Source organism: Solanum verrucosum, unplaced genomic scaffold (assembly GCF_900185275.1).
Source record: "Solanum verrucosum unplaced genomic scaffold, falcon-dt-bn FXZP01000278.1, whole genome shotgun sequence".
In the NCBI taxonomy this organism is placed as follows: Eukaryota; Viridiplantae; Streptophyta; class Magnoliopsida; order Solanales; family Solanaceae; genus Solanum; species Solanum verrucosum.
Genome location: NW_026020332.1, coordinates 1,984,606 through 2,007,104, shown reverse-complemented (window position 1 = coordinate 2,007,104; position 22,499 = coordinate 1,984,606). Strand labels below are relative to the sequence as shown.

Here is a 22,499-nt window from a genome sequence, read left to right as displayed (position 1 = left end):
AAATCCGTTTTCTATTTCCATTTTCATAAATTTTAAATAAACTGCTCTCTTTCTCCCGCCAGAAAATGTATAATAATACACGATTGCATCTTCAATACCATTTGCATCCGCAAGGTATAAGCTTTCCTATAAAAAATTGTTGGTCTTCAGGTGATAATTTTACTAGGCAAAAGATCACCTAAAAATTCATGAGAACTTTATTTAGCTCCAACATATAGTGTGATTTTATTTCTGCTACTTCGAGTGTCCAAATCCATAAGGTGATTTGATTGGAGATACTTGTTGAAAATCGATGATATGATGTTTCACATGTCTTTTCTTACAAAAAATAACTTAAATATCAAGTGGGTGCCTGGCAGATGGCTAATACAATCAAAATGCTAAACGTTGTAGTAAGATTTATTTAGACACAATTCAGCACTTAGTAGACAAACATGCATAACTAGGTACGCCTTCGTAGAAATAAACACGGTGTTAAACGAAATAGTGAACAAAACCTAACACAGAAATTGAAACATGCAATGTAAACTCTCACGTCAATTCCAACATTATAGTATATTGTTGCCTGCATAGCACAATAGAATGTTATAAAACAAAACAAGTATGTCAGTATCCATTTGAATACTCTAGTTAACAAGAGGAGTGTTGAGTTTTTTCTTGACAATTTGGCCATTGACTTCTGAAATGATTGAAACTTCCTTGACATGAGCAGTTTTCCACTTATCTCTGCTCTGCAATTTATGAGCGAAAAAGAGGGACATGCCCATAAGGGTGAGGTCATCAAGGCTAGTAAGGTGATTGAAGCCATCTGGTAAGTTAGTTAGCCTTGGACAATTAGCTATCAGAAGAAACTGAATTTCTGGCATAGAACCCTTCTCAATAGGCATCCAAGTAGTCCAATTTTCCATGCCAAGAATCCTCAACAGTTTGAGCTTAGGAAATCCTCCCGGAGGGATGTTAACGATGCTGTTTACGTAAGCTGAAGATGCTAATGTCAGAATAGCTATGCTTGGAAGCTTTCCAAGTATAGGAAATGGATCTTCTGTTAAGAAGTTCTTGAAAAGATACAATGAGTGAAGGCAACTAAGAGAATCGAACCATCCTGGCAGTTTTTTCATATGGACTTGGAGTTTGAGTTTCTCCAAGTGCTTAGTGGACTTTGTGAGAGATTCCATTTGTATGTTTTGCTCAAATGGACTCTCACTTAACACTGTTAAGGACCTCAACTTGCTCATCCTTTCTAATGATTGGCAAAAATCTCCGCTGTTGGCTTGTGTCATTTTCCCTATGTAGACTTTCCTCAAGCTTGTTAAACTTCTAAGTTGTTTAACTAAGTCTTCATCTGATTCAATTCCAGATAGTGTTTGTAGCTTCACAAAGTCTTTTCCCCCACTAGCCATCTTCACAAATCCATTTTCTCTGTCACGGAAACTTGACAGGAGAAGATGTCTTAGGTGTTGCAGCTCATTGATTCCAGCAGGCAAATGTTTAACTTCTGTGTTTCTCACATCCAATGTCTGTAGATTCCTCAAATTCTTCACTGATTTTGGAAGTTCGTTTATCAAAGTCCCTCTTAAATCTAAGTACCGGAGATGAATCAAATTACCAATCTCATTTGGTAGTTTTTCTAGAGGAGCATTTTGTAAATCTAGAACTCTTACCAATCTGAGCTGCCTTAGCAGTTTTTGTAGAGCAGAAAATGACAATTCATTTACTCTAAAAAAGAGAAGGGACCTCAGATTCAACTTACTGATGTCTGAGGGGATACTATCTGCATCTTCATAGATTGCAAGTCTCCTTTGTCTCTCTTGAATGGTCTTGTCGGCTTCTTCTATGATGGATCCAAATTTCTCTTCCTGTAGCATTTGATTGGCCACATCACGCACTAGATCATGCAGCTTGCACGCTTTCACCACATCTCGAGCATGTATAGTGACTGCTTGAATCATACTCCTGTCAGTAAGCTGCACAAAGTAATGGTTCGCGACCTCTTCCTCTGTTCTCTGAGCAGTTCCCTCAACAAACCCCTCGGCCACCCACATTCGGATCAGCCTTTTCCTTCCAATCTCATAGTCCTCAGGGAACAAACCGAGATAAAGGAAACAATACTTAAGGTAAAATGGAAGGTGATTATAGCTGAACAACAAGGCCTTGTTTAGACGCTCAATGTCTCGGTTATGGTTTATTTCCCAATCTAAGGTATCGAGAACAGATTGCCACACACGAGTATTTCTTCCCTTACACGACAATAAGCCTCCGATGGCCACAATTGCAAGAGGCAAACCTCCACATTTTCTCACTATGGCCTCTGCGAATTCCTTCAAGTCATCAGGACAAGTCCCCTGAGATGATCGAAACGCCTTCTTGCAAAAGATTCTCCAAGATAATTCATAAGGGAGGGGTTGGAGATCATAGATGTGGAAATTATCCTCAAGAGGAGATGCTATACCGCGAAGTCTTGTTGTAATTATGATTCGCCCTTTTCTTCGCGGAAATGCATGTTTAAGCTCTTCCCATAGGTTATCATCCCATAAATCATCAAGAACCAGCAAGTACTTCTTGTCTTGCAAGTAGTCATTGATCCTCTCCAGTAACCATCCCTCATCCATGGCACCCATTACATCCAGAGCTGGCTCTCCTCTACTAGCTATGAATCCAAAGAGGATGTGTTTCAAGACATCCTTTAAATTACAAGATTGTGACACGAAAACCCAAGAATGGCAATCAAACAACGCTTTTGACTTCTTGAAAACTTCTTTCACAAGAGTAGTTTTGCCCAAACCCCCCATACCAAACACTGAAACCGCGAGGAAATTCTTCACATTCCCTTCTAATACGAGTTTCATTAGCTGTTCAACATCATGTTCAATTCCCACAATATCGTCTTCTCGAACAAAAGGGGATGCTGCACCAGGCCCTCTAGAGGACATCCCACCAGTGCCTCTATAGCTACTAGCTGCTAATGCATCTTCACACATCATTAATCCATTGATAACATATCTATCTTTTCTTTCTTTGACTTCAATGACTTGTTTCTTGAGTTTTCTGATATGAGAGCCAATTTGATACCTTATTTTCAAGTACTTAAAGAAGTATAAGCTATTCCAATGAGTAGTAGCCATTTGAATAAGAAATTCATCAATAACATCTTCAGCATTAAAAGCCAAGATTCTTACCTCTTTTACCCAACCAGCCACAGTTTCATCTCTCTGTTGCCTCTTGTCAGCATCTCTTAGAAAAGCTACCATGGCTTCAAACTCTTTCTTCATCCACTCAATTTCATCTTGCACACCTGATAGAACATTTCCTTCTTGTATTAACTGATAGCCTAGCCTTCTCAGAAAGAATATGATTGCAGCTTCAGCCATGTCTCTAGACTTGCTTTCACCTTTTGAGATCAGATTGATCCAAGTCAACTTCTCTATTTTCAATGTTGATTTGAGGTATTTTTGTTCTTGTTTTCCTTTTGGACAGATGAAATAATTAGAAGAATAACTGTGGCATCTATTTGTCAGTGTGAACTACTTTTTTTTTTTGTGTGTGGGGATGTGGAGAGGGGGTGGGTAGTAGGGAAACAACAAAGAAATACCCTTTTTGCTTGCATGTCTAGGAAAAATTACTTAAATACACAACACTTCTTTATCTGTTCTCAATATTTCCACACTCTTTTATTAAAATACAAAAATCCCTTATTTTCCCCCAATTCAACTTAACCGGATACTTTATTAGTTTAAGTATCCGCCCGTTATTAATTAAAGTATCCGCGCTGCTATATTATGCATCCGCTCGTTAATTAAGTATCCGTGCTGCTAACAACTTAATAATTTAAGTATCCGCCTGTTACTAATTAAAGTATCCGCGCTGCTATATTATGTATTCACACTGCTATATTATGTATCCGAAAAACACTAAAAAAAGGAATTTTTGATAATTAATGAAAAAGTAGGGAAAGGAAGTAATTTCTTTCTTATACTATGTCATTTGCCTAATTTTTACTATAGAAAAAGACCTAAAATAGCCCTTAAACTATTGAAATTGGTACAAAGATATCATCCATTGACCCATTGGCTCCATAATATCCCAAAAATCTTAAAACTATTGAAATTGGTATAAAGATATCCTCCGTTACCTATTGGCTCCATAATATCCCAACGTCAATCTTTATGGACCTATAATGTCCTTATTGCATATAAGCCCTATTAGCAAATATAATAAGAGTTCTCATTTAATACGTGACCCTGATTCATTGGGAATTTAATCCCTTTTTTTTTTTTTTGGGTTTTCCACCCAATATCAATATTACATTCGAGTCCAACTAATCCGGATTTGCTTCAAGGGCCCCATTTGGGGGTACAGCTCCCTACCACCCATCCACTCTTTTTTTTTTTTTTGGATTGAACTATACGGAAGGTAACTTAAAAGCTACTACACCCTCTGAAACATAAGTACCAAAAATACTCCATTGTTCAACTTGAAACAACTACAAGACATTGGAGTTGATATTAAATAGAAGATAATATCTGCTTCTGATTTCTGGTTAATATACCAACCGTGTCTTCAAAAGTAGTTCACATTATGTGCTGGATACAAGCTACTACACTAGCATTCTCCATTTGCTTTACAGGATAATCCAAAGTACATTCACAAAAACATACCCAAAGCTTTCTATAAAAAATCTACACTTCTGGGGCGAAGATCTTCAGCAGATGCTGCTTAAGCGTCACAGCAGCATCAACAAACAACTGTTTTGCAGTTAGTTGGTCTTGTTGCCACATCTTATCAATCACCCAATATATGCTCATGTTCACCGACTTCATCATAGGGAAAGATGATGCTGCTGCTGGAATCAACAGATCTTTGTTGATGGGGATGAAAATAATTTGCCTATCCTGCAAGGAAGAAACAAATTCTCTTATCATTGACGAAATAACCTGGACCATCTTGTAAAAAAGTAACTAAAATCTGCAACTGAGGGTTTCTTGCATACTCATGTATCTATGATCATAATTTGCCCGGGTAGTCTAGAATTTGATGCATCAACATGGAAGTTTTTTTTGGCTTACAAACTTATTTTTGTTAATTTAGATGGTATGAATGGCCAATAATCAGGACAAATCATAAGATTGTGAAAGTACAGAGTTCAAGGGGTGTTCTTGTTGCAAAGTCGGATTACAAGTTATGGGATTTTACGATGATTTTTTTGCATGATGCCTCATCAAGTCGAAACAAAGGTTATTTTGAATGTATGTACAGTACATGCACAGAACACAGATGCATTTCACCTAAAGAAGTTTATGTCAAGCACCTCTGTTTACATTTTCCAGACGAATGAGCTCACCTTGATAGCCTGGGGCATCTATCAGCCTCACTCATCCTCATCAAAGTCCATAAGGAAGTCTGTTAAATTTTCAGAATCGTCTACAGCTTCCTCCAGAGACATGTCTTTCTTTTTGGGTTTACCCTGCAAGGTCATGAAGTGCATGCTGTTGTGAAACTCCAAATACAAATTACATTAAGAAGAAGACAATTGGGTTGAACTTCCGCCACCATTTTTAAATTTATTTTTTCATGAATTTCTCAGAGAAAAAAGAAGGGAGGGGAGGGAGGTGGGTCTGAAGGAGTGGCTCATTCTATTGTATAAAATTTGTATTCCATTATCTCTAAGCACACAGGGAAATTTCCTTAGGGGAATGATTTGCTACAAACTAGAGGGGTCAAATGGGCGGGTTGGGCTGAGTTTGAGAATGTTAAAATGGGTTGAGTTAATAAATGAGCGGGTCATTGACCCGCTTAAATGTTGTTTGGGCTGAAATGCGCTAAAAATCGGGTTATAACCCAACCTGCTCAATTCTTACTAAGTTTTAAATTCAAAGTTTGTTTCTAATAATTGGTTATGAGTACTTAATAAAACTTTCCTTATATTATGACTAATGGACATGCTTGCCTATACAACTGGGGGAGGTGAAGTAATGCTGAAAATTAAAAGGAAGAAATGGAAGCAGTTTCAGAAACAAGTGATAGCTGCGAGTTGGGGGGCAATGATCTACCATACTAGGAGAGCCCGGAACTGGGAAATTTTCAAAGGAGTACATATAAAAACAGCTGACATACACACACAAATTAAGAGGGAGATTTTACATAGAATAGACATACTGTTCATCAAAGAGAGCTAGCAGATGTAGTGTTTTTTTGCAAAGGCTGAAAGTGTAACTAGTTTTGTGTTTTGTTGGAGGCTTGAGCTGCCGTGTTGTGCTCAAGGGCTCTTTAGGTGTATGTTTTTGCTTTAGTAATGGTAGTGCTTACATGGTTACCAAAAAAAAAAAGCATATAAAATTAAAAAAATGTTTTTTATATTTAGACAATATTTTTTTTATTTTTGATGACAAGGGAAACCCGCAGTCACTACCCTTTGGGTGTGCAGAGGGTAAAACCCCAGCTCCTATGCAATAGCTCACAAACCACATAGGAGAGGTAACCCGCACTAGGCAAGCCTGATGCGACGAGCTCGACCCAGAAGGCAAACCCCTTGCTTTCGCTGGCAAGGGGTTTCGAACTTGAGACCTCCAACATGGAAGTCCCAAGCTCAAACCACTGGGCCACCCCGAAGGGTTATTTAGACAATATTTCTCATGCTGCATATTACCCCAATTTTAAAATAGGCTGAACTAAGTGGTTCAAAATGAGCCCAGCTAATCAAATTAACAGGTCATTAACCCACCAAACATAAATGGCATGGGTGGGTCATGATTATTTGGGCTGATTTTGCCACCCCTACTACAAACCATGTAGCAAAGGACATATAGAACGAAAAAACAGCAGTTTTAGACTTTTAGGTAAGTCTAGACATCAAGTAAAACTAGATTGTTTACCAAATATATAGCATAGCAGTATATAACAAAATCAATCACCCTTTCAATGGTTTCAACAAATTGAGCCATAAGATCAGAAAGGAAACCAATAAATCGATGATCAGTAGAAAGGAAATTACCTTTGATTTGCTAAGCTCGGGATTACTTTTCAAAACACTCCAATTGCGTGTAATTTTCTCATCCTCCTCTTCACCTTCAGCCTCACTTCCTTCTTCTTCATCCTGAACCACCAAGAGAAGTTACTTAACATAAAACTAATGATTAATATACAAGGTCAACGTAGCAAATTAGAAAATTTAGAAGTTCAGAATGAAGCAAAACAAAGTTCATCAAACATCAAAATTAAAACGAAGTAAAAATAAGAATGATCTCACATCATTTTCACCAATGTCAACAGCTCTTGCCATAGCTTCATCAATTTCTGCCACCTGTTGCAGAGAAGAAAGTACTTTTACTGAATAGATTCAAGGAAAAGGAGACTGGGTACTAATGGTAAGCAATCTGATTGTTGATGATTGTAAGATTATTTGATGCATATGAAAAGAATGAAGAATGAAGTAGACAACAGTATGCTAAAGTTACATTTTTTCAATTTTATGTGCAAGCTAACTGCAACATATTTATGCCTGGGATCTAGAGTAGTTTTGCTTGTACATCCTAAAAAGAAAATTCTTTCAAGAGAGGTAGGTGTATTAAAAGATATCACACCAAGAAGGTGCAATTAAAAGTATTTACAGTCAACCCAGAGAGTGTATCCCTTCCTATTCTTTAAGAGTATCTATGAATTCTATCACTGCTTCAACATCATTTGCATCTATCATTTCTCTCTCCAAAAAGTAAATTCTAGAAACAACAAATAGATAACTATTCAATTGAAACTTTTTACATTTCTAACAATTCGTTAGCAGCAATGCAATAAAACAACAAATGCAACTGCAAGGAATAGTACTTTTTACACAAAACTCAGAGAATGAAACGAAGTATTGTAAATACCTACGAAAAGTTATTACCTCAATTTCTTCCGTCTTCTCTTTGGCCAGAATTTTCTCTAGCTCCTCTCTTGATATTATTTTGCCATGCTGATAACAAAATGTTCCGACAAAACCCGGAACATAAATCAGTAAATGATAGGCTAATAAAACATAATCACTAAAACAGGTATATCAACTCTATACACAGCCGATAACAACTATACTTGTAGCCTTTTGTTTTTGAGTTAACATGACAGCTAAAGAAGTATGCTACAACATATTTACCATACAAACAGTTATCTCCAACCACCAAACCTAATCTAGAATTCTTTTGATTAGATTCATTTCATTCACAAAGCCCAGTAAAGTCAAATCTTCATCAAGTGGATCTATCAGCAAGATTTGGCTTGACTTAACTGGCAATTCCATCTCAATTTTCTTTGACTTACCTTCATCTACAAGACCTTTTGCCTATTTCCTGATCTCAAAAGTAAAAATAACACATTTAGAGAGATGTTATTCATATACCTCATTAGCTATACACCTAGTTGTTTGCTCATAACAATTTGACAAATTGCATATCCCTCAAGTCTCAATTAATCAACTAAGCCTTGATACCAAATTAGTTGGAATCAGCTGAATGAATCCCCTAAATGTCCCTGAGGGGATGACTAAGCAGTTGACATATAGAAATAACAACTTCAAGATTCTAACTACAACATTCAGTGTGAGCCGATCTGCCCTAAACTTGGTGGTTGTAGCAGGCTACTCGTGAATTAGTTGATGCGCACACAAACTGGCCCGAAAACTGTCATCATTTATAAATTCATTTGCATCTATTCCACTCTATATGAATCCATTGCCTCATCTTTTAACACAATTTTAAGGATGCTCTAATACCAGCCTATGTCTCATTCTTAGCTCTAAAGGATTATAAATCTCTCATTAGAATAAGCATGGGATCTCATGTAAGTGGCACAACAACAACGAATCCCTAATATCAACAAGAAAGTATAGCCTACACAGATAGATCCTTTGCTTTCATTGTATCCATGCTAAATCCACAATGATTCTGATTGGTTTAGGATAACCATCAAGTTTACTGGAAACATTAGTTAATATCTATCCAGCTAGTTGAGAGATTGAGCCTCAGTATCTTTACAAAGTAAATAATGCAACATCTTGTATGGAGGCAAAGAGCATAAACAGAATTTAGCACAGTATCACCATTTCCATTTGCTTAAACATGAAATCCATCACTAATTCTGTAGCTTTTGATAATAAACACTACATGTAACAGCACTCGGCAATTAATTTGAAGTGCATATGTGAAAAAGGAGGTCAGAAATAAGGTCAATAAAGTTACTAGGCAGCAAGACCATGTAGGGTATTGAATAGCAAGTTGCTTAACCAAACCTCTTTCAAATAGGCCAACATATTTGGTGTTGGTTCATGGAAGTCTGGACCCCTGAAATCAATCACTTCATCTGGATCTTGAATGTAATTAATGGTCGGGTAAACTGGATCTCCACCCCAAACTGCATAAAAAGAAAAGGAAAAAGCAAATTGTTGATTTCCAGTCAAAAATGGAAAAAGAAAACCCAAACAAATCAGAACAAAACACTTATAATTCCAATCATTCTGATCAGACAGGATAAAGAGATAGGTACTTTTTGTACCTCAATCATTTCAGGCTATGTTTAGATATTTTTGTTCAAAAAAATAATTTGAAAATACTTTTAATGGTAATTTCCTGAAATAATCAAGCTAAAGATCCCTATAACTACCCAAAAATAAATCATTGTCCGCAAACTTCTAATCACCTTCACTTCTAAACCAGCTGCATACACAGATACTCAAAAGTCACAAGAAAAAGCAGGAAAAATTATAAAGTATAGTTCAGCCAGAGGGAAGGAAGATACTTTGTTTTATTTGATCCTCCCGCATTCTCATGGCCAATGGGTCACGAGGAATACGCATATCAGTTCCCATCATTATGCGGTATTCACGATCTGTTTGATGGGAGAACATTTCAATGAGTTGAGTGTTCTCGTCTTCACCAGTCTCTTCAAAATGCTTTTGAATGGCCTCTCGAGAAGTATCTCTCTTCCAAGCTTTGACCCACTCTGAGTAGTATGCAATAGGACCAATCTTTTCCATTTTTTCTTTTTCAGCCTGTAGCCTGCATTGCCCACTTATTAGTTCTTAGTTCCAATAGAAAGTGTATTCTGGTTCATCTTGAACTGGAAAACTAGATTGCCAAGTCATTTAGCAACTCAAAGATCTGTCAATTAGGGAACAACACAAGGGACAAGTTTCAGAAAATATAAAATCAAAATGGGTCTCCAAAGGCAATGACCTAATGGTTAAGGCATGGGAGTAACAACCTGAAGATCCCAAGTTCAAATCCTAACCACACACTTGGTGTGATCCCCTTTGTTCTAACCTTAGTGGACAAGATTACCTAGGCAACATGTGCATGTAGGCTTATAGGTAGGCCAGCAATAGTTGAGATGCGTGCAAAGTGCCCCCCACACCACGGATATAAAGATAATACAGGTAAAAAATAAACAAAAACAAAATGGAGGTCAAGACTTGACTTTCCATCGAAAACCAACTTCAGAGAGCTTGCAGAACCAATAGCTTTTGAAAGCAGTAGATAAAGGCAAAATGTAAGAGAAAGGACATGGAGTTGATCATCAATCTAACTAAAGTTTGACAATTTATTCATGTTAATGCTATTTATAATATACATAACCAGTATGAAAAAAGAGAAGACACAATACTTGTTGCTTAACTCTTTGTAATAACCACAATAAGCTTCTCAAGAATGAATTAATACAACAGTGTACAAGCACATAATAAGACATTAAGGCAATGGAATTTGCTTATTTTGTACTTTCTCTCAATTTGCCTATCCTTTCTTTGCAAGGTTCCTTGTAGCCTATAGTTTCTGATATGCATTCATGACAGACGAAGGGCTTATGAATAAGTTTAATACCAAACGAGTGAGGTTCATCTTTTAACATTTCAGTACAAGAGACTACAACTTGTAGAATAGAACATGTGATGCAACATTATTAAAAAAGTTGCTGATTCTACCTTTCCTCCTTATATAAATGTCTCCTTGCTCTATAGAGCGCAGTCTCTGTCAATGTAGGATGCTCACCATAGAGCTTTACTTGTCCTGTCTCTGCCATAGCTTTAAGAAACACCTGTTCCAGGAAAAATAATAATAATCTCTAAGTCAGAATGTTAGTGATGATATTAATTTGAAATTGCCCGAGAACCATGGGAGGTTTAAAGTGGTTAGAAATGTATTATTTATATTCACCGCGTCTCTACTGAAGATATCATTTTATCCACTTTAGATTTGTATTTATCTATTTTACAATGTGTCATCGAGCAAGCAACTTGCATGAGCAGTATTGACATCCAATCTTGATTTAGCACAATTAAATTACACTGATTACACACTTAAACAATTTATATTTCTTAGTAGTATTTATTTTCAGTACTGACCGTTTCAACATCAGGGCGCCGCCTCTGCCATCTAGACCATTGCTCCTTCTCAGGTTTTCTCCAATTCCACCATAGTTCTTCACTAGTAAGTGGCTTCTCTATTTCCTTCTTTGCCTTTGGATCAATAAATGGGTGGGGCCGTCCATGTCTTTTATCCAGCTCATAGCCTGTCAGCTCCTCTTCATCTTGTTCAGGCTGATAAATGACATACTCTGAGGAAAGATCCTTTGGCTCTTCTGGTACATTATCTGGAGTCTCCAGAGGATCATCAGAAATTACATTGATTTCTGAAGGCTGGGAAGTGGAAGCAGATGCCTTGTACTTCTTTCGTCTACTTCCAGGAGTTTTTCCATAAGATGGAGTTCCAGTTGAAATACCATCTGGTTCAGGAGCCCTGGCGGCCTGAACTCGACTAGCTGTACCTTCTGGCCAGTACTCCTTCCCAGGAATACTAGCGCGAGCTCCAGATGCTGGTTCAAGTTGCCCAGAAGTGGAGTCCATATAACTGTGATAAGGGAAACGCTCGACAGACACCTGCTCAAAGGAACCCTGGTTCTTTTCCTTGTTCTCACACTTTATACAAGGAGCTAAAGGAGCCTTTTGAAATGGACTACTGGAGACAAATTTGAGCTTCCATATTGAAACAGGAGTAGTACCTGTAAACAATGTCTGGGTGGTTCCCAGCACAATGCATACTCCTATTAATGAAAACTTTTCAAAATGATGAGAAACCTTGCTACAATATAGAGCACCTTCCTTTGAGCATGCATGTTGAACATATTGCCAGACTGTACTTTATAATGTTAAACAAGAGATGCTTAAACATAAGATAAGACAGGGATGGCAAATTCGTGAATAAATTCTGCCAGAAATTTAAACCTTCTGCTGTTCCCAATTACTATATGAATTTCACTGTCGCAGAGAACAATATGTGCTAGTGTCCAATGCAGATGCACATGTATATATAGTTCAGCAAATGAAGAAGTAAACATAGGCAGGTAAACTTGGTGTGCATGTGGAGGGATAAGAGAGAGAATCAGCTATTAGGTGAGCACACATATTAATTGTATAAAGGAAATTTGATGACATAGTACTGCATATCAAAAACAGAAATAATTACTACCATGAAACTACAAATAACTCCTAAAATCTAACCAAACTCTCTTTGCCGTTGAAGTAAAACATTTCCTTCAAACAGCTTTCCCTGATCGTCAGCTCTAACACTCTAGAATAGGTTAACCTTATCCTCAAGCATATAAAACCCTTGCACATTAGGATCGATACATCAAACTCCCAGGAATATCCCTGTATCTCTTGAATAGAATTGAATATATAAACCATTTTTAATCTCTTCTAGACCTTAGTACAAAGTTTTTACCCAATCTCAAAGGGGCGTGTCACCCTTATAGCTCACCCAAACCACTCCCCAACCCTGGCCATTCATTCCTCTCAAAGATACAAAAAGTCACAGATAAACCTAAAATCAACAATTTTGTAAACGTGCTCCTTTTACCTATCATCTAACAATAACAGGTAGCCAATACAGAGTATATGATTCTATTTTCAGTGGTGATTAACAAACATAATGAAGATGTGTTGGAGTTCATAATAATCTAAAAACACCTTCCGATAAGGGCAGCAAATACTAGGCACAAATCCATCAGTAGAGGCTACAATTCTCAGTCCTCTATCTGCAAATAACAAAAAAAAAAACCCAATTTTACAAAGCAAGAAGAATTTTTTTAAAAAAAATCAAAGCTGCACCGAGTAAAATACAGTTACCTTGATACAAGGAAGTTGACAATACAGAAGCCATTGCTGAAACTGGCAACTCGAAATTGCAATAAATAACTCCTCTTATCCTTTGTCCTTTGCTTGCTTGTGTTTTAGGAGGGGCTTAGGATAATGTGACTCTATTCGGTCGGGTTGTCCCTGAACCGTCGTACAAATTTGGACCGGTTTTCCAGACCGGCCTAGTCACCAATTTTTCGCTTTGATTTCCACCTGTTTAAATTATTGACACAAATTATTAGTTTCATCCCCGAACTATTGATTGTCTTAAAAAATACCTTTTTACTTGACTAATTGAAGCTAAATACACCCCGATCTTGCAACATTAGTGAAATACACTCCTAAATTCTCGTCAAGTTTAGGGGTCCTTTCTCGATTTTTATTAAGAACTTCATGCTACTACAAGAGTTTGAGACCACTTGCTATGTCATGTTGCATATCGAGAGTGTATCGAGTGTGTATCTAAGTTTAGTTAGTCAAGTAGAGGGGTGTTTTTAAGACTCTCAATAGTTTGGGGATGAAACTAATAATTTGCATCAAGTTTAGAGGTGTTTTTGATACTTTTCTCTTGAAAAAAACCAATACTTGTACAATTTATTGCGGAATGTCCTTACACTATGTGTCAAAAATGCCCTTCGTTTATAGTTTGGCTCAGAAATGCCCTTACCGTCAATATTTTGGTTCAAAAATGCCCTTAAACTATGCGTAAGAAACAAATATGCCCTCCGTTTGTAGTTTGGTCCAAAAATGCCCTTGCCGTCAAATACTTTGGTCCTAAAATGCCCGTATTGTTATTTAATAGGTCAAAAATGTTCATTTTCCAAATAAATATATTATTATTTTCTTTTTATCACATTCTTTTTCTAATAATGTTTTTTTAAAATTAGCAAATGTTTATCTTACTTCAATTAAGCAAAAAATAAAAAATGAAAATATTTCTTATTTTATTATCATTATTTTTTATCGTTATATAAATATAAATTAATGATGGATATACTATTATCTTATATGACATATATTATCTGCCGAAAGGGTACATGAAATTATTCTATTTTAATTGATAAAATGAGATTAAGAAGAAAACGAATATTTCCTACATTTTTATTCGTTAAAGTGATTTTAGAAGAAAGAAAATAAGAATAATGTTCTTTAATAATTTTTTTATTTAGAATAAGATGTGTTTAAAAAGAAAAAAAGTAATATTTTATTCGGAAAAGGGAATTTTTGACCCATTTTGTAACTATAGGGGCATTTATGGACCAAAGTATTGACTGCAACGACATTTTTGAACCAAAGTATTGACGGTAAGGGCATATTTGAGCCAAACTATTAACGGAGGACATTTTTGTTACTTTCACATAATTTAAAGACATTTTTTACCCTTTTCCCTTTTTTAAATATTAACTCTTAGGAATAAAATTAGGGATAAGGGTCTGAAAAATACCCCAACTTTGGTCGGATTTGCTGTTGCGATACTAAACTTTCATAAGGACCTATTACCCCCTAGACTATTTAACACCGCATTTTTTACCCCCTAAACTATTTAATAGTGTATTTTAAAGGTATATATGTGTCCACGTGGACACATTACTATTTATAAGTTTGCATTATTTTTTATGTCCACTTGGGCAAATATATATGTTTAAAATACGGTATTAAATAGTCTAGGGAGGTAATAGGTCCTCATGAAAGTTTAGTATCGTAACAGCAAATCCGATCAAAGTTGAGATATTTTTCAGACCCTTATCCCATAAAAATAAGTGTAGTAATCTTATAGCTAATTTTTTCAAGAGTAAAATGAGATCTTTTGGGATGAATAATTTTGTAGGTGACTTTTATATAGAACTCGGTAATTCTTTTACTTTGATTATGTGTGAATAAGAGAACTGATATTTTAATAAATAAAAATAATAATTAAGGATATATCGTTTGATGCACTTTCAATTTAAGCATGTTACTTAAGCTCATTTCGTGTCCCTTCCTTCTTTGTGTACCAAAAAAGGTATTTCAAAATGAGATATTTTGGAATGAGTAATTTTTCACATGACTTTTATAAATAAACTCGAGACTTTTTTGCTTTGTTTACGAATGAATAAGAGAATTGATGTTTTAATTAAATGAACATAATTTTTATAAAATAATCCTTTTGATGCACTTTCAATCTAAGCATATTATTTTAGTTTGCTTTCTACCATTTTCTTGTTTGTGTACCTTAGAATGCCTGGAAGAATATGCATGTCTTTCATTTAAAGATTCAACTAATTCACATTCATTTTATTTATCCACCTGATGAAATATATGGTATATGTTGTTACATAAATGTATGTGAAATTTAATCATCATGATTTATAACATTTTAATTAAAGCCAATCAATATGAAGATGAACTCTTTTTAGTATATCATTTTAAATTCAAATACTAGTACTATATTAATGAAATAGTATCAAATGTAAATTAGAAGTAGGTTAATGAAATAGTATCAAATGTAAATTTGAAGGAGCAAGAAGAAGTAATGTTGGCATTGCCAGAGGAAAAGCTTCATATATATCATTAAGGACAAACATAAGTGTGAAGGCCCCAACCCAAAATTATGGTAGTGGGGAGGCTCAGCTCAATATCAAATCTCTCTATGTTTCTTCATGGTACAAGACGGAGAGGCACGAATCCTATACAACGACTAGTACACAGTATATAAATCCGGATGTACAAATCCATGGCGATGACCAATGTTCCATGTTAAATCATATGTTAAACTAAAACAGCCATCTGAACAGATACAACAACACCTTCATTTCTTCGCGTAAGATCTCAAGGTAGGAAGAAGATGATGCAATTCAAATTGCGCACCCATCAAGCAGCAAAAAATGGTCATATCACTTTAAAAGTTGCAGCAATGGGCCTTACCCTTGAGCAAATTGTTCCACAGACAGAACATCTGTCGTGGAGACTGATAATGAGCCGTGAAATAGTCTTCCATACATCCATATTGACAGAACTTCCAGTTGTGAGAGTACTGTACAGTAGTGGAACTGTTGTAACTCTCAACCCACATACCCATGCTCACATCCTCCATTTTGAAAATCTGTCAATTTGATGGGGGAATGCGTATTTCAGAATCTACACTTTTAACAGATTTATGATTAAGAAGAAAACGAAAGAAATAAGCTGTTACAAACCCGCAAGCTTTGGTTCCGATATTGAGAAATGATATGTTTGGCAATATCACTTGTAATTATATATCCTGGTCCATTAGCATAAGGGGGTATACATCTTCTGGCCACTCCTGTTGCACAAGTCAATATTTTCAAATTAACTTTAGTGTCTATAAGAAATCAACAAACAGTAGCCATGATTTTGAATATATACTCTATTATCATATAAATCTCTGTACCTCAAAAGTTACGGCCCATTTTCCTGTACGAAGTGGTCTATGCAAGAGATTAAGATTGCCCATGTAAAGAGATCGTCTAGGAGGGACACGTTGAATTTCTCTTAGGACTGCATCTATCCTAATGAAAGTATCATCGTCACATTTCATGATATATGCAGCTGTCACATTCTGAACCTGCAACAGATATTGTGGGCCATGTCGATAGAAATTAGGACACGACTAAGCAGTCCAGAAAAGAAGAGGAAGATGAAGCAAAGTGCAGAACTCACCCCATACTTGCAGATGGCAATAGTTTTAAGAACCACTAGCTCGTATCTATCGATAAAGGGGACAATCACAATGTCCCCAAAGTAATCTGCTTCCTTCTTCAATATAGCATTTAACTCCTTTCGTGGATTCTACACAGTTAAATGTTAATACATAAGTACATTCGTTGAGGTTGAATTCCAAACTGGCTATTGGCAGAGATGATAGCGTAAGTTCTACAAACAAATAAGTTGGTGAAAGGAAACCTAAAGAGAGGTGTTTGCAAAACAGCATAAAGTAGTACTGAGGACAAGAGCACAACCTTTTTCCTGTTTGTGGATTTTCTCCTTTACCTGAAAGCAACTCTACTTTCGTTTGACCATCATTAATATATGAAATATTCAAATGAAAGCGCCTCAGAAGTCCTAGGATAGAAATGGCAATACTACTTCCAAGTGAACAGTATGGCAAGTTAATACCTCCCAAAAGATGATAAACTATGTAATGTAACAAGCATGCAGTGTGCTCTAGGGATAGCCATCAAGATTGAAGGATCTTTCAAGTAGGTCAATACAAAGGGGGTGATTGTATTGACATCTATTATCCGGCTACTAATGAATACAATAGTTGTGCCAGAGTTTATGACAAATATGCTAAATGCAACTTGAGATTTTGTAGTATTTTTAATGGAAAAAAATTGAATATAGTTCTTACGGAAAAGCCACATTATACAGTCAAGCTCTTTATTGACACGGCACCACATTTTAGAGTTCCCTAACTGTATTTTTAGAAGTGGAGTAATTGGCACTAGATACACAACACATTGATCATCCTCTTGGTTTCTGTCTGCGTACATTTTAATTTTTGTTAGTTTGAAATTTGGGGGCTTCTAGCTGCATGAAACATCAAGAGTGTTTTTAGTCAATGATGATGAGAAACTCCCTATATTCCAAAAGAAGTTTAATGAGGAGTTGTAGCATGGAAGAGAGAGAGAGGAGAATGAAATTAAAAAATGTAATCAGAAAGTTCCCATAAAGAAACAGCAAATTCTTTTTAGTATTTTTCTTTCGATAAGGTGAACTGGTGAAGTGCAAATTCTTTTAGGATCTGGGAACACCCTTATCTAATTTTGAATGATAAAAATCACGACTTTCACTTCATCTGGAACATGGGAGGAGAGCTTATTGGCCCAACCAGATTAGAAGTAATGACTCTCCTGTCGAAATAAGATGCAGATGATATACCCATGATCACCACATCTATTACTGTCCCTAGGTTATTTGACAACATAAGACATTTCCCACGTCCTAGGCAACAGTGATACCAGCGTTGCTATGTTTTTCATCTATTATCCATTATCATCCTTCTCATTAATGATTTATGAATTGAGCTTTGTCATCGAGCTTCATATGTCTCATTAGATTATACTGCATTGTGGTTCTATTTTTTTTTTCTTTTCGCTATCTAATTCAACAGCCACATGATGTATATACATACACAATGTATCTATGTGTATGTATTTACTATACATCTTTGCTATGATAATACCAAACTTTTTGATAAAGGAAAAAAAATGAATGCATTAATAAGCAGTTCAAATAAACATATTTTTTTTTTTTTAAAAAAAGAAGATGTTTCACAACCTATCATTTGACAATCTCCTTAATCACCTCATGTCAGAGTTAAAGCTCATTGGAGTTTGAAATATTCTGATTACAAGGAATATGACTGCATCTGGGGTGAAAATATATTTGAATGCACAAAGTTAACATGCATCTATCTTTACTCTCCAAGGAGTATCTGGGTGAGGGGTGCAACTTACCAAAGCAACAAAGAAGCGGACTGCTATGTCTGAGGATTTGATTGCTGAAGCCTGCATCCATGTTTTCCTGATTGCCATACGCTCAGCAAAGTGATTGGTGGCAGAAAGCACCCCAATGAAAAGTTGAATGCGATTCTGGGGTAAAGGAAGAGATTTCCACTTCTCTGAGAAATCCAACACTCTTTGGGGAGAAAAACTTGGATGAGAGGTTGGAAGAGATGTAGCATAAACCGAATGTATATCTATATCACCTCTGATTGCCAACCCTGTAGCATCTTCCAGTGTGAAGCCCTGAGAGATTAGAGAACATCTGACTATGGCATACTAGTATGGTAATAACATACGTGAGGAAACTGAAACATTAATTCCGTAAAATCTGGTGATTATATAAATTGCAACAATTACAAATCCGTGAATCTGGTGAAGGGGTTCAGAAAAGGGATCAAAAACTAAGATAATATTGTGTTATCCATTTATTTTTTGTGTGGTAATATTTGTATGGGCAAAAGATCTTAATAGTAGCTTGATTTCCAATGTGCCCTTCTTTTGAGAAAAAGGTATTCCAGTGGTTGAATGGTGATCATGCCTCGCACAGCAGTCTAAAATGTGCTTACTCTAAAGTCAATTCCTAGAAGAACATCTTAAAAACACTCTCCTTCAATAGTTACTTGCTCAGTCATGGGAAAAGCAGAACACTTGCATGTCTACAGAGAAAACAATCAAAATTATTTGGAAGAGGGCAAGTAGCTTACAGTTCGATATGGAAATGAAGTCACATGCCGGCCACCTACATTGATATGGTAGCCATCAATACCAGCACGAATAGTTAGAACAAACATCCTACCCTCCACAAATGGGAAAGGCCATGTCACCTCTGGCTTCTTTGCACGTCCAATGAATCGATCAAACCATGAGAATATTTTCGACTCTCGAGTATCAACAATGTCATTCCGCATCCACTTCTCGCATCTCAAATATCCATCAACTGCCATGAAAGTAAATTCAATATTTTATGGTATTTGATTGATATAAAGCTATTAATCAAGAATCCCACAACTAAAACTTGTTAGGCACAAGGATTATCAAAAAAAAAGTTTGAATAAATTGTAAAAGAGGTTTATTATCACTCTACAATGGAAATACACATAATTAAGTGAAAACCATCGGTTCAGATATAAATGAAAAACAAATTTGACAAGAGCTAAGTGATAATCCTAGGATGGAAAAAGGGGAGGAAGAGATAAGTAAAGAGAGGACTTTCAGTCTATCACAAAGTCTTCAAAATGAGAGTGACAACAATCAAAAGAAAAGGAGAGTCAAGTATGAAAAACAATGTGTGAAAAGAATCCTTGTTTATACTCTAATCAACTCACTCTTTCTTGTTTTAGTGTTAATTCTTCTTTGTTACAAGGTGACGAAGATGAATTCCTTGAGGAAAATGGAATTAATTCCAGACAACACCATTCATCTATAGACAAGAGCTTCAAAGTGTAGGATAATCTATTGTTTTAGAAGGAGGATCAAGTGTTGTAGCTAATTACTATATTTATCCCAGCACTGCCTCTATATAACTCCTTTAGTTGTCTTCTTGATCCTAATGAGACCTCTATCGGGTCATCTCATTTTGCACTGTAAATTGATTATACAAATATGAGGATATTCATCAACCTAAGGGATGTGGAGTATGCCAAGGAACATGGTGAATGTTCTAGCATTCTGGAACAGAGAAGGTATTAATTCAATCCATAAAGAGAGATGGATGGTTGTCCCAGCTTGCATAACAACAACAATATACCCTGTGTAATCACACAAGTAGGGTCTGGGGAAGGTAGTAAGTACACAGATCATACCCCTGCCTTCGGAAGGTAGAGACGTTTCCAGCTTGCATATATGGTGGACAATTTGGGAAGGGAGAAACCAGATGCTTTGAAGATAAATTTTGTCACATCGAGAAGATAAAAATGAAGTGTTTAGTCCTTTTCTATTTTTGGTGTAAAGGAGTATGCTTAGAAGATCATAAATTGATTTTTGATGTTTTAGATTCCTATTTGTATTTTGTTAATTTTCTCAGTAATTATGGATGGCTATACAGATTTTGTGTAGTCTATACATCAATATACAAATATGTTACCTTGCTAAAAAAAAAATGACACGTTTAGCCCATATTTTCTTTGTTTCTTCTTCTCTAAGTTTGTTCAGTTTTCAAGAGATTTACCAAAGAAAAAAACAAAGTGACAATTTCACTTTTCCAGATAGTTGTGTGTAATTTTTTAAGCCAACTTTACGCACATTGATTGTCAAAGAACTTTAACCAATATATCCTAGAATTCTCTTCATTTTCAAAAATATCATTTCCCTTTGTTGTTTCATTACTCCCTACCCCCACCCACAAATCTCCCACAAAGGAATAGCTGATAAAACAGAGAGACCAAAATCAGACAAGAAAAAACCAGTAAGTGTCTTACCAAGCATGTCATCATCATACTTGGAAGGCAAACCATCACACCTGTGAGCTGTTCCCCATTGCATTCTATAGCAAGTATTGTGCTCGATCACTGGTCGACGGCTCCAATCTCCTCTTATTCTAGGATTCAGATGCAAAATCTTTGGTGGATCCTCACCAACCACAGATTTTAAACCTTGTAATTCAATCATAAATTGGGAAACCAAAACTAATGCATCACCAGCCCTTGTTTTGGCAAGCTGTGGTACATACTCATGATGGGCATAATGAGGAGTACCAATAAGTGTTATAGAAGAACCTGCTGCAAGCCCACATGGTAGGAACATCATATGATCTGTTTTAGCAATTTCTGCTCCACTACCAGAAACCCATGAAGGACATGATTCAGGCTTCCCCTCAAGTATAGAATTCATCTCAATCCCTTTCTCCTCATATTTATCCAATTCTTCCCAAGCTTTCGAGCCTAGAGTCCAAGCTTCTTCTGCCATACTGTCCAAAATAGAAAGATTCCGCTCCATATTCTGCCGTTTCAAAATAGCTGCAGTAATTCGACCATAGTGAAGCTTAGGAGGCTTTTTATGGGGAGAAGCTTCATCTTCATTATCCTCTTCTTGTGGTTTCACTTGAGCATATTCCCTTACACTATTATGAAATACAGAAATGGATTCTCCACTATCATCCTCCACATCTAGAGCTACATCAGCATCATCACCACTCAAAACTGTCGCACTCTCAAGAAACTCCGGAAACTTCACACAGATAAGAACCAAGTAAAATGCAGCTAAACCCAGCAAAACATAAGACAATTTAAACCTCCTCACACTGGAAGCCTCATTTTTCAACCTTTTCATCATTATATATATATACGAAACTAATAAGCACAGAAAACAACCCCTATAGCCCCCACCACTTCATCATCTCTGGTAACCACAACAACATTAAAATCTTAAGACCAAATGTCAGAAACACCAAGCTCTCAATGGGTAAACACAACAAATCATAAATGCAACACTGAGAGCCGAAACCCACCTAGCTAATGATCGATCAAACAAGTTACCTGACCTCAATTGCCCAACATTGCACCATATCCCATGGAAATCCTGGAGAAATTGGCAAAGCCAAAGCTGCAGAATGCCCTATAAATGGCAGGGCAAGCAAAAATGTGGAAAAAAAAAAAACCAATCTTTAGGTACGAGGGAGAGGGAGAAAAACCCTAGTAGCGTAGATTTTGGGTACACAATGAAACAGCAGTTGCCAGAGAGAAGAAACAGCAAGTCTTGTTAAGAACAAATCAGAAAAGTAAACTTCCCCAAAATATACGGGGAAAATTGGATGGGATTTTTGTCCTGTAAAACCTTTGCCTAAATTAACCAAAATTATTCATTTCATTAGTGACGATCCACTACGAACCCAAACTCCCATG

General features: G+C 36.2%; 3 protein-coding genes across 3 annotated transcripts; all 3 read right to left on the bottom strand.

The window, feature by feature from the left end:
- Nucleotides 1–517: 517 nt before the first annotated feature.
- LOC125836433 (disease resistance protein RPM1-like) lies at nucleotides 518–3,507 on the bottom strand. The gene has a single exon (XM_049515599.1). It carries the CDS (start codon nucleotides 3,366–3,368, stop codon nucleotides 627–629), a length of 2,742 nt encoding a protein of 913 aa, XP_049371556.1. The 5' UTR covers nucleotides 3,369–3,507; the 3' UTR covers nucleotides 518–626.
- Nucleotides 3,508–4,521: 1,014 nt separating this feature from the next.
- Nucleotides 4,522–13,234, bottom strand: LOC125836442 (protein PLASTID TRANSCRIPTIONALLY ACTIVE 12, chloroplastic). Its single transcript, XM_049515608.1, has 11 exons — nucleotides 13,145–13,234; nucleotides 12,986–13,053; nucleotides 11,363–12,031; nucleotides 10,943–11,055; nucleotides 9,763–10,022; nucleotides 9,257–9,378; nucleotides 7,880–7,948; nucleotides 7,244–7,297; nucleotides 6,989–7,090; nucleotides 5,339–5,461; nucleotides 4,522–4,889 (listed from the first exon to the last, which is right to left on the bottom strand). The coding sequence occupies exons 1-10, from the start codon at nucleotides 13,176–13,178 to the stop codon at nucleotides 5,366–5,368; spliced, it is 1,587 nt and encodes a 528-aa protein (XP_049371565.1). The 5' UTR covers nucleotides 13,179–13,234; the 3' UTR covers nucleotides 4,522–4,889; nucleotides 5,339–5,365.
- Nucleotides 13,235–15,674: 2,440 nt separating this feature from the next.
- On the bottom strand, nucleotides 15,675–22,378 carry LOC125836438 (hydroxyproline O-galactosyltransferase GALT2). Its single transcript, XM_049515604.1, is given in 8 exon segments — nucleotides 15,675–16,235; nucleotides 16,330–16,418; nucleotides 16,421–16,436; nucleotides 16,545–16,718; nucleotides 16,814–16,942; nucleotides 18,613–18,903; nucleotides 19,365–19,597; nucleotides 21,078–22,378. Coding segments are annotated over 8 exon segments (1,989 nt in total). The 5' UTR covers nucleotides 21,931–22,378; the 3' UTR covers nucleotides 15,675–16,031.
- Nucleotides 22,379–22,499: the final 121 nt, after the last annotated feature.